The following is a 12,018-nucleotide window of genomic DNA, read 5'->3' on the forward strand; positions in this document are numbered from 1 at the left end:
TTCCCCGGTTTCTTCTCTTGCTGCCCAGGTGGAGAAGACGCGTCACTTCCTGCTGCTGCGCGAGAAGCTGGGCGACGGCCTCCCCAAGTCCCTGAGCGACTCGCTCTCCCACAGCCTGAGCAGCAGCACCCTCAGCACCTCCACCAGCATCTCCTCGCAGATCTCCTCCACCACCTTCGAGAGCGCCATCACCCCCAGCGAGAGCAGCGGCTACGACTCGACCGACATCGAGAGTCTAGTGGAGCGGGAGAAGGAGCTAGCGACCAAGGTACCCAAGCCCAGGGGTCAGGGTTCCAAGTAATACGCCCTTAACAAACAGAACTCCGAGTCAGGTAGATTCCTCAAAGGACAGCTTTATTGGATCTATCATATTGGCCCAGGCTCCCGCGGTTTTCACCTAGTAAGTCAAAGTTTTCCCCTCTTCCCAAACAGACAGTCACATGGTCCAATCAGGGTGCTTTCCAGTTGCTTGGTAATATCACTCCTCCTCTCTTCAGCCTCCTGTTGGAATGTCCTTGGTTCCCAGGGGAAAATATTTTGTTTTGGCTAAAAAATCCCCCAGCTATCTCTTATTTCCCTCTCCCTAACCCTCATCTCCGCCGTGGCAACACTTGAAGCCTCAAAGATGGCCTCAGTCAGGCCAACTTCAGGTTTGACACCAGGGGTGTGTGTGGTGGTGGGGTTTGCGAACCTGCCTTCTCCCTCACCCCCTTTCCCCCCCCCCAAATGGGGGATCCCCTAGATCTGTATTTCTCAGCCTTTGGCAACTTTTAAGATGCCTGGACTTCAACTCCCATACCCCACCCCCCAGCCAGCTTTCCTTTTGCCCACCTCTTCCGTCCTAACACACACCCTTCCTTTCCAGTGCCTTCAGCTTCTTACTCATTCTTTCAACCGCGAATTCAACCAGGTCTACAACAGCATCAGTGATTGTAAGGTAAGCCAAACTCCTTAACCCCTGGGCAACACGAGCTTTTCCCATCCAAGGGCCGAGCTGAGGGTTACCTGCCTCCTCCTTCCAGCTGTCCGACATCTCTCCAATCGGCCGGGATTCTTCGGTCTCCAGCTTCAGCAGCTCCACCCTCACCCCGTCCACCACCTGCCCCTCCCTGTCGGATTCGAGGTACAACTCGGTGGATCAGAAGTGAGTGAAGCTGAGCTGACTCCTCTCCCTCGGCAGAGCCCCCAATCTCTCTGGCCTGGGGAGAAATTATCTCTCCCTCTCAGCCCCGTTCATCCGGATGGAGGCCTGCTTTTTGGAGCGGGAGGGAGGGTGCAATAGTTTAATCCAGGTTTCCATAAAGCCGAATATTTGTAGCTCGGGGCTGAAATGAGGGACCCTTGGTCCTTTCTGAGCTCGGTTGCTTCCTTGCAGATGTTTCACCAGCGCTGATGATATTAGTAAGGACTTCAGTTTGCTGTCAGTTTATATTTTGGTGGCTTGATTGGGTGGTCTTAGTCAGTCTTTGGCTGGGATTTTTACTGTTGGCTCTTTGGCAGTTTCTTTATTATTGAGAATGTAACATCAGACCAGCAGTCAAGTAAACAATACCCCCGTCAAGAAACTGCCAAAGAATATAAACTGACAGCAAATCCACTCCATACTAGCACTGATGATGTTCCCTAGTTGGGTCATGAAACGTCTGCAAGAATCACTAAGAACCCCACAGTCCTTTTCCCCCTCCGTCCCTTCTCCTCCCTTCTACAAACCTCCCTTCCTTCTAGCACTGATGATGTTCCCTAGTTGGGTCATGAAACGTTTGCAAGAATCACTAAGAACCCCACAGTCCTTTCCCCCCTCCGTCCCTTCTCCTCCCTTCTACAAACCTCCCTTCTAGTACTGATGATGTTCCCTAGTTGGGTCATGAAACGTCTGCAAGAAAACCAGCAATCTCAGAGGGCACCAAGGACCCCTTAATCCAGGTTTATAAGGAGCGTAGATAAATAACCTCAAAGGCCTCCCAAAATAACCTTGATTGTTGTGGGGTTTCTTTATTTTTGGCTCGTGAACTGATCGTGAAACATTTGTGAACTAAGTCAGTATTTTTCTGCTTTGGCAGCGCCTGACTTAAATCCATCACATTCTTTCATTTTGGACTGTTTTCTTTTCTTTCTTTCTTTTTTTTAAACCCAAGAACCCCTGAAGGAAATTCTCGGGCCTCCAGCCCTGGACTGGAGGCAGAACCATTCCAGCTGACACCCCCTGCTGAAGTGTCTTACTTGGCAAGGGCCGGGAAAAACGAGTTTTTGAATCTCGTTCCGGATATTGAGGAAATCCGAGCTGGGTAAGTATCCTCCTTAGGGGAAAGGAAGGTGCCATTCAACAACTGGGAGAAAAGCCAGCCCTCCCCCTCTTCTGAAGATGGGCTGCTCCACCTCAGCCTCTGATTCCTAGCTTTTCCTCCCACTGGGAAGCGGGAAGGTTTTCCTGGGGCTCTAACCAGTCGGACTCCCTACCCTGATGGGTCTGTTCCATGCCGGGCTCTGCTTCCAGGTCCGTGGTCTCCAAGAAAGGCTACCTTCACTTCAAGGAGCCACTCTCCCCTTCGTGGGCCAAACATTTTGTGGTGGTGCGCCGCCCGTATGTCTTCATCTACAATAGCGACAAGGACCCCGTGGAAAGAGGGATCATCAACCTGTCCACGGCTCAGGTGGAATACAGCGAAGATCAGCAGGCCATGGTGAAGGTCAGTGGCAGCTCCAGGAGACCTATATTGTTTCAGACAGGTGGCTGTCTAATCTCTTCTTAAAATCCTCCAGGGATGAAGCACCCACAGCTTCTGGAGGCAAAGCTGTTCCACTGGTTAATTGTCCCCACTGTTAGGAAATTTCTCCTTAATTCCAGGTTGCTTCTATCCTGGATTAGTTTCCATCCATTGTTTCTTGTCTCCTGCCTTCTGGTGCTTTGGAGAATAGCTTGAGTCTCTCTTTTTTGGGGCAGCCACTCAAATATTGGATGACTGCTCTCCTGTGCTATCCTCAGTCCTTCTTTTCTCTAGACTAAAGGTAAAAGGTTCCCCTCGCACATCCATGCTGGTCGTGTCCGGCTCTAGGGGGCAGTGCTCATCACAAAGAGCCAGCGCTTTTCCGAAGACGTCTCCGTGGTCATGTGGCCGGGGCATGACTCGACGGCGAAGGCGCAAGGAACGCTGTTCCCTTCCCACCAAAGGGGTCCCTGTTTTTTCTACCTGCATTATTTTTAACATGCTTTCGAACGGCTAGGTTGGCAGAAGCTGGGACCAGGAACGGGAGCTCGCTCCATTGGGTAGCGCTAGGGATTCGAACCGCTAAACTGCCGACCTTTCTTCTTTTTTTTAAGTAAAAGTTTTATTGATTTTAACAACAAACCAAAAAACACATAAAACATAACATAAAAACATCATCATCCTTCATAAATTTACAGACAGTGTATCGGTTGGTTTACCACTCCTTTTTGTGCATCCATTTCATAGTCATTATAATAATTATATTACATAATAACTCATATTATCAATCAACAATTATATATCCTAATATCATTATTAAACAATCATTTGACTAAACTGCCGACCTTTCTGATCGACAAGCTCAGCATCTTCGCCGCTGAGCCACCGCATCCCAAATCCTGCCACCGTTCTTCCTAGGTTTTTGTCTCCAGCCCCTTCATGATCTTAGTTGCTCTTCTTTGCACTTTTCCCAAAGCGTCCACGTCTTTTTTTTAAATGGAACGTGGTGACCAAAACTGGATGCAGTGTTCCTGGCCTGCCCCTTGCTAAGACTTTCTGAAGTGGTATTAAATACTTCATGTGTTTTGGATTCTGCACCTCTCTATTTGTACCACCAAGGATTTTATTAGCTTCTTTGGCTGCTGCTGCACAGGGCTGGCTCGTGTTTAAACGACCACCTATTTGGTGCCAAATCCCACTGCGGTAGTTCGATGGCCTTTGAACCCTGCATAGATCAAGAAGGATTCCCTTGGGGAGGAAAGGACCACGAGTTCTCCAAAAACCTGGCCGAGAATTTTCAAACCTTCACGATTTCCGTCGAGCCGATTTTTGTTAACAAACATTCTGCTTCACGGAATCGTGGAGACTAGAAAAATTGCTTAAAAGGCCGGCCGTGTTTTATTTTTATTTTTTTGCCTGTTATTTAGACACCAAACACCTTTGCCGTCTGCACCAGACACCGTGGCGTCCTCCTCCAAGCCCTGAACGACAAAGACATGAGCGACTGGCTGTACGCCTTCAACCCCCTCCTTGCTGGCACGATACGGTAAGAGGGGACACGCCGGGGATGCCAGATCTGGGGCCTCTTGGCCTGCAGACGGTAGCAGACAGGCCATCCATAAACCTGGCTGAAAACCCCTGAAATGGCATAGCATGTGCCGACAGCCTCGTAAGGGAAAAGGGGCTGGGGGAGGCATGGGAAGGGGCTGGTGGAAATTTCAGGTCTGCAAGGAAAACAAGTGGGCGTGTTTCTTTCCAGAGGAAGTGTTGCAAAATGGGTGAGAAGCGAGGGAATTGGTTAGAGCAGGGGTGTCCAACCTTGGCAACTTTAAGACTTGTGGGCTTCAACTCCCAGAATTCCTCAGCCAGCTTTGCTGGCTGAGGAATTCTGGGAATTGAAGTCCACAAGTCTTAAAGTTGCCAAGGTTGGACACCCCTGGGTTAGAGAGAGAGAAAAAAGGGATGAGCAAAGAGGAAGTTGAAAAGCTTTCTCCCTGCTTGCAGATGAGGGGAGGTCAGAGATGAGGAGTCTGGGAGCCTTTTTTAGACTAGAGAGTCTCACTTCAAGGCAGAAGCTTAGGTGTCACCGGATGGTCCAGAGCATTTCGGAGCTCAACAGGCCTGCCACTCAGGAGGAGCCTGCGCTGTCAGCCCAGCAATACACATTTACAGCGGCTCTGCTCAGTGACAGTGTGGCAGTGGGGAAGTGGAAAGTATCTCGCATGTCCTATTGCACTGCAAGTTCTGCAGGGACCTCAGATGGACGTGCCATGTTTCCCCCCAAAATAAGACCCTGTTTTATGTTATTTATTTTTTTGCCATCAAAAAAGGCACCAGGTCTTAATTTGTGGGGATGTCATCCACTGACTAACCTCACTCGCATGCGTCGCTCCCGGCCTCCTTTTCGCTGTCAGAGGCCTTTAGGAACTTCTTCTTCTGCAGCTGGCAAGGCTTTCCTGAAGGCCTCTGCAGCCAATAACTGAGCTCTGGATCGATCCTGAGCTTTATTACCAGCTACACAGGCCTTCAGGAAAAAGCTGCAGAAGAAATGGGCCAGCCAGGCAGGTGTTGGGGTGTGCGAGGCCTGGCTACACCTGTCCAAAGGTAAGTAGTAGGGTAGCTCCACCTCCTCCATCCCCACCCTAGCTTAATTTTTACCCATGCACTCTGGAGTGGCCTCTCCCAAATCCCCTTTTCCAGGCTGCATTTCTCTTCCCCAGCCTTAATTTTAGCTTCCCAGCAACAGGGAGAGTTGAAAAAAAACCTCAAGGAAGAGGATAAACTTAGGTTAGGAGAGAGACGCACACCTGCGTTGGTTGCGTTGTGTTCTCTGTCTCCGGTTCCTTCAGCCGCGCCCTTCTCACTCCGTTCCCTTGTCCTCTTCTTTCTCCTTGGCAGGTCCAAACTCGCCCGAAGACTCTCTGGACAACTGAAGTACTGAAGGTCCCTTCGGGGAAATTCTCCACGCAATTTTTATTTTCTCCCCAATCCATCTCTGGCTATAAGATAAAACCTCCCCCCTCTCTGTTTTATTTTTCTCTGTGATAACTTGAGTCGCTCCTTTCCCTTGTACGTAACCCCCCCTCCGTGGCTTAACTTGGCTCACTTCCAGCACTTTCCCTCCATCCTCTCCTCTCTTTCTCTCTCTTTTCCCTCTCCCTTTTTTAAAAAAACAAAAACAAAACAGAAACTATTCTAAAGTTTTTTTTCCTTCCCTTTTCAAGTGTTGAAAACACTTACTAATCGCATGTGGCCAAACTGAAGACGAAGTGACGGGAGGGAGAGAGAAAAAAATATGTGGTTAAGTGGGGAGAAAAACAGGGTGGAAAGGGGAGGGGGGTGTTTCATATTTATATATGCACGACTTTTTTTGTTTAAAAGAAAAACAAGAAAAAAACTTTCCTCCCCTCCTCCTCTTCCTCCTCTTCCTCCTCCTCTCCTATGTGGGCCCTTGCTTCCTCACCCCAAGTGATGTCACCTGTTCTGCTTCCTTCTACGATGTGTTTGTCTCTGTCTGGATGTCGAGGATTTTATTTTATTTTATATTGTTTCGTCCGTCCAACTTTGATGGCTTGGAAATAACCAGGCTCGTGTTTCACACCAGGAAAGGCTCCTACCTTCTCCTTGGGGGCGTCCCCTTCCCCGGCGTCTGTTGCCTGGCCCTTTGGATCTTGTGTTTTATTGATTTACTTTGGGATCTTATTCTTTGGGATCTCTGGTTCAGGGACTGGGTCATCCCCAGGAAGGAGGGTGGACGTATCCAGGCTCGGCTCTAGCCTGGTTAAACAGTTCAGCCCTTCCTTCTCGGCCCGGCGATGGCTGCCTGCAGCTTTTCACCCTTTGGGGCAGTTTCGGATGAGCAGGTTTCAGACCTTAAAAGGGTCTGGCTTGTGGGACCTGCCCCTGCCCTGGGTTTCCCCACCCACCCAAGTGGAAATCTTGCCTCCCTCCCAGAAGGATTTGAACCGGTACAATTGAAAAAAAAATAGGCAGAGGATTTCGGCTTCATGTAAGCGCCCTGTTTTTTTTCCGCATGGGCAGGATCAACCGGAGGAAGGTGGAGCGGTGTTTGAAAAGGGGGTCGGACTCGTGAAAGGGGGGATTTGGCCGGCATTGGGGCTGAGGGGCAGCACCGCTTCCTCCCTGCCTTCCCCACCATCGAAGGATCATTTCTATCCATTTTAGAAACATTCCTGCTTTAAGGCTCAGCTTCTCTCTCTCTCTCTCTCTCTCTCTCTCTCTCTCTCTCCTTCCCTCTCTCTCTCTCCTCCCTTTCTTTCCCTCTCCTTTCTTCCCCCCTCTCCCTTCCTCTCTCTCCCCTCCCTCTTTCCCTCTCTCTCTCCCTCCTCTCTCCTCTCTCTCTCCTCTTCCCCTCTCTCTCCTCCCTCTCTCCCCTCACTCCCTCCCACTCCCTCCCTCTCCCCTTACTCTTTCCTCCCTCTCCTCTCTCCCTCTCTACCCCCTGTCCCTCTCCTCTCTTTCCCCTCTCTCCCCTTCTCTCCCCTTCCTCTTTCCCCCCTCCCTTTCTCTCCTCTCTCCTCTGGAGTCAGGAAGGGAATTGGAAACAGGAGGGTGGGACATGCTGTTCTCTTCTCCGCCTCTCTTCTCTGCCCTCAAGGTGGAAAGGCGGCCTACCCAACACTCCACCCCCCCTGGTTGTCTCCTGCGGGAGGCCTCTCTCCCTTTGGGGGTTCCACAGTAGACATTCCTGTACCTCCTTTGCAGAACCTCCAAGAAATTCGTATTCGGACTGCAGCCAGGCGGGTCTCGCGTGGCTGAATGCTCCCTTCTTACCAAGAAATCCAGCCAGCCTTCCCCTTTCTTGGTTAGCTTATCAGGGCATTCTTTCCCTGGTGGAAGTGGATGCGCTCCTCCTGGCCTTTTACCTGCAGGCCGGCAAGGAAAAATGTGACCTCATGGGCTTTCTAAACTAGCGCGCGCGCACACACACACACACACAAAGGTTTGTGTGTGTGTGTCTCTCTCTCCTTTTGGTTTTTAGCATCTCTGCAAAACTTGGGCCCACAAGGGCCCAGAGGGAGCCTTGGTAGTCACTGATCTGTCCAGAGAAAGGCAAAAATCTGATTTTCCCCCACACACAGGGGACCTGTAAAGGAAGTAAAATGGGACATACTTATGTATTTGGTTTGATTGCTTTGGGTTTTATTGCACTAAAACGGAGTCTTAACAGTGGGACTCCCAACCTTATGATGAGATATTATTTCATCTCCTACCAGATACACTACTTACCACACACACACACACACACTGTAAGGCTGCTGGTTAGCGACATTTTGCAGTGGCTTTAATGATGTGTGAATTTTTCTTTTTGGTGCATAAGAAGCCACTGTCACTCCAGCTTTGGGCTACAAAATGGTGGAAGGAATGTTGTCTGAAGCTGGAAAAGGAACCATTTTTTGGCAAGTGTGTGTCTACTACACTCCTGTAACTGTTTGTTGAGCTTGGAACAAAGCTGGCGGGAAAATTTGCTCTGGAAAAACCACTCCCTATGGAACAAGGGAAGGATTATCTAAAGTGCTCTATAGGAGCATTAAGGGGTCAGAAGGGCACCACCTCAGCTTGGGCCAACCTTTACCTGACCTCAGAGGTTCAGTGTAAATCTTAAAGCCGCCTTCTGTTGCTTATTTTAGATGCTCTGGATTTGGCTGTGCGATTTAAAATGGATGTAGGGGAATTAAGATGATTTTTTCCCCCTCGCTCTCTTTTGGAAGTCCTTAACCCATCCTAAAACTCAACCAGCCCAGCTTTCCTGCAAAGCAGAGAAAGAAACTCCGCCTCTGTGCTTCACTTTAAAAAAAGAAATAAGCTAAATTTCGGCAGAAGCTGGATGTAGAAAGCTTTAAGCAGCTGACGCGGCCTAGAGCCAGCCAGCTCTTTGGGCCGGTCTCCGGAGCTGCCGGGCCGCTGCCACGGGCCAGCCAACCCTCTGCGCAGGCCCTGCAGCTCCAAGCAAGGACCGTTGGCATCATCTCCTCTGTAGAGTTTTGCAAGTTAAATGGCAGGAGCTGAGAAGCCAAGACTATTAACCCTGACTGCAATCTCAGAATCCCCTGCTCCTTTCTTTCAGTCGGAATCAGTTGATTTCATCCTTTTATTTCTTTATATCTTATCTGTCTTTAATTCTTGTGCCCAGTGCCCTCCTTGGTCATTAAATGATGTTAAATTAGAAAGGGCTGCCAAGGAACCAAGCGAATTCCTAATGGTTCTTTTCCAAGCAAAGTCGTTTTCCTTTCTTCCGCTTTGTTTGTCCGATGCACTGTAGGAATTATTTAATTTGTATTTTTGTGTGTGTGCATGTGTAAAGGGATGTGTATTTGTGCTCGCTTTCCTTGTACATAAACCTCAACCTCCCATTGTTCTCCTCTCCCTCTTGTATGATCTGCCATGAATTAATCCTGTTGTCTGCCCAGGCATCACACGGTACAATATAAATTTCCCATTCTGTTCGCGTCGTTTTTGTTTTTAAATTATTATTTCTAACATGCTGCTCTTAAATAACAGGGGAATATTGGGGGGGAAAAATTAACTTCTGCTGCTTGAAAGTTTCTTTGAATGTATCCGAAACAGGACCTCAGTTTGTCCGGGGAAAACAGTTCTCCGCTACCATTCCTCCTGCCTCGTCGGTGGCCAGCACCTGCCTGGCGCTTTTTAGAAAAGGGTCGGGAACGTATTTCACGCTATGCTTCCTCACTAGCCCTGGGGAAAAGGGAGAAAAGACAGGGAGGAAAATACTTTATAATTTTTTTTTGGCTCCAAGGGCCACTTCGGTGCGGGGTTCAAATCCATCCAGGCATGTCGGAAGACGACCGGCCGAAATGAAGGCTGGATTTTGAAAGCTTTAGATTCTTCTCTGCTTCCCGGAGCATCGGTGGAACTTCAACCTGCTTGCAAGACCCAGCCCAATTCCTTATTTATTGATGACCTAAATCTGGGGCATCCAATTGTGGCCACTTTAAGACCTGTTGGACTGCAACTCCCAGAATTCCCCAGCCAGCCATGGCTGGCTGGGGAATTCTGGGAGTTGCAGTCCAACAGGTCTTAAAGTGGCCACAATTGGATGCCCCTGACCCAAATCCTTTGTGCTTTGCAGTTTTCCTCTTAGGATCCACTCCCTTTGTATATTTGCAGATGTATTTTATTTTTATTTTTTATTTTTAACAAGGACCTGCCATTCCACTCACATACCCCCCCTTCCCTTTCTTCCTGCCCAACTGAAGTGGCCTTTTGGACCGGATTCTCAATTTTTTTCTTTCTCGTTTGGAACCAATCTCCTCCTGGTGGAAGGAATCCATTCCAGAACACGTTTTGATGTGAACGATTTGGTTTTCTACCTTTTTTTTGTTTTGTTTTTTGTTTGGTCCCAACCCCACTCCGTCCCTTCCCTGGCAAACCCCATGTTTTATTTTGTAAATATATAACTGATGATGTTTGGAGCTTGGGTATACAAACTGTAAATAGACTTCATGTATTTGTACTAATTTGGAACCATTTTGCTGTATAGCCTTTAGGTGTGCAATGCAGATACTCTTAATCTAAAACTCTTGTGTGTGGTAACTGCACCACTGAAATGTTAGTAAGCAAGGTGGAAAACAATAAAGATACAACTAGCGTATGAGCAAGGTGCGTGTTCATTTTGTATTGTCTCGTTTAGTTACAAAGGAATGGGGTTTTTTTTTCTTTTTTTGAATAAGATCCTTATAGGAAATTTCTCTATTGCAAGGGTCTTCAAACTTGGCAAGTTTAAGACTTTTGGACTTCAACCCCCAGAAATCCCTGAGCTAACATGACTGGAGGAGGAATTCTGGGAGTTTAAGTCCACAAGTCTTAAAGCTGCCGAGTTGGAAGACTCCTGATCTACAGTCTCTCTTCTATCTTTATCTACCTATTTACCTGCCTACCTACCTAATATGTCTACCTACCTACCTATCTTGTCTGTCTATTTTATCTAATCCAAGGGTCTTCAAGCTTGGCCAGTTTAAGACTTGTGGACTTCAACTCCCAGAATTCCTGAGCTAACACGACCAGAGGAGGAATTCTGGGAGTTGAAGTCCACAAGTCTTAAAGCAGTCAAGTTTGAAGACCCCTGCTCTATTTTGGCTCCCAGCTGATTCAACCCTATGGAGCACCCTGGATTAGAAGACACCAAGACAAATGGAGCAGGGCAGGAGGGGAACAAACACAAAAGGAGGCAAGCATCTTGTTGGTATAATGAGGTTTGTGCTACCTTGAATTTGGGCTGAAAAAAACAAGAGGGTGAATTTCTTTTTTAAATATTTTTCACATTTTACAAATCTGGAAGGGTACAGTGACATCATTATTACAGATACCAATCTCCTTTTTTTTTTTCAATCTGAATTGAGGGTCCCTGTGGACCTAAAGGGGGAGGGCACCCACAGCAGCCAGAATAAAGCAAAATCACTATTAAGTCTAAGGAGGTTCTCAAAAGTCCTCCAGATCATGGTTGTCTCAAAGGGGCTTTTTTTGTTTTTCCCCTCAAGGAGCCACTGGACTTCCTGTTTTTTTTTCTTTCAAGAAGTTTAGCTTCTCCAAGAGGCTTCTTCAGCTCTTTTAAGTCTCTTTTCCTGCTTCCACCTTACAATAAAAATGGATGGATGTTAAAATGAGCATGAACTTGAATTTGTGTCTGTACGAAGAGATGTAACCCGGGATTATGCTGCTTTCAAAAAATGTTTTTATGTTTTGTTTTCAAAAATCAATAAAAAAATTTAAAAAATGGATGGATGTTAGGCGACATGGGTACTTAGATGCGAGTGGATGAATAAATGTGGAGTTCGCATTTTTTTTTACTACCGGTTCTGTGGGCGTGGCTTGGTAGGAGTAGCGTTCTGTGGGCGTGTCTTGGTGGGCGTGTCAGGGGAAGGATATTCTGCCAAATCCCCCTTCCCGCTAACCTGCTTTCCAGCTCCGTTCTCCTGAGCAGGGCAACCCAAGGAGAGCCAGCCGATCAGCTGGGACTCGATGGCAGGCAGGGAATAGATGTGGGTTGTTCGGGGCCAGTCAGAGGTGGTTCTTTTGCCGGTTCTCCAGAAACTGGTCAGAACCAGTTTGAATACCCACCTCTGGCCGGGGAAAAGATACTATACAGACGGGGAAAAGGCTCATTTACTTGCCGAAGGCTTTCGAGTCCATCCCGCACTTTCCCAAGAGAAAGGCGACGGGGACACGAGACGATTTTCAGCAGGAATAGGGGGAGCGCTTCCCCCGACCCCCGGGGTACGGGCCGATGAGCAAAGATTCCCCCCCAAGGCCACACGGCCCCCGTTCAAATCCC

The 12,018-nt window shown here is 48.3% G+C and overlaps 1 protein-coding gene across 39 annotated transcripts in view; it reads left to right on the forward strand.

Moving 5' to 3' along the window:
• Window positions 1-5,989, forward strand: part of KIF1B (kinesin family member 1B) — a 92,378-nt gene extending 86,389 nt beyond the window's left edge. For 31 of the 39 annotated variants that reach the window (XM_087944383.1, XM_087944388.1, XM_087944397.1 and 28 more), the window contains 7 exons: window positions 29-268; window positions 866-937; window positions 1,023-1,144; window positions 2,136-2,285; window positions 2,495-2,687; window positions 4,133-4,251; window positions 5,604-5,989. In XM_087944383.1, the coding sequence (XP_087800509.1) occupies window positions 29-268; window positions 866-937; window positions 1,023-1,144; window positions 2,136-2,285; window positions 2,495-2,687; window positions 4,133-4,251; window positions 5,604-5,646 (939 nt within the window). In that variant the 3' untranslated portion in view covers window positions 5,647-5,989. The remainder of the gene's footprint in view (window positions 1-28; window positions 269-865; window positions 938-1,022; window positions 1,145-2,135; window positions 2,286-2,494; window positions 2,688-4,132; window positions 4,252-5,603) is intronic. The other 8 variants (XM_087944419.1, XM_087944416.1, XM_087944418.1 and 5 more) reach the window with 2 other exon arrangements.
• Window positions 5,990-12,018: the final 6,029 nt, after the last annotated feature.

This window comes from Notechis scutatus, chromosome 16 (genome assembly GCF_049901735.1).
Source record: "Notechis scutatus isolate UNSWTSFEM ecotype Mainland chromosome 16, rNotScu1.2, whole genome shotgun sequence".
Lineage (NCBI taxonomy): Eukaryota > Metazoa > Chordata > Lepidosauria > Squamata > Elapidae > Notechis > Notechis scutatus.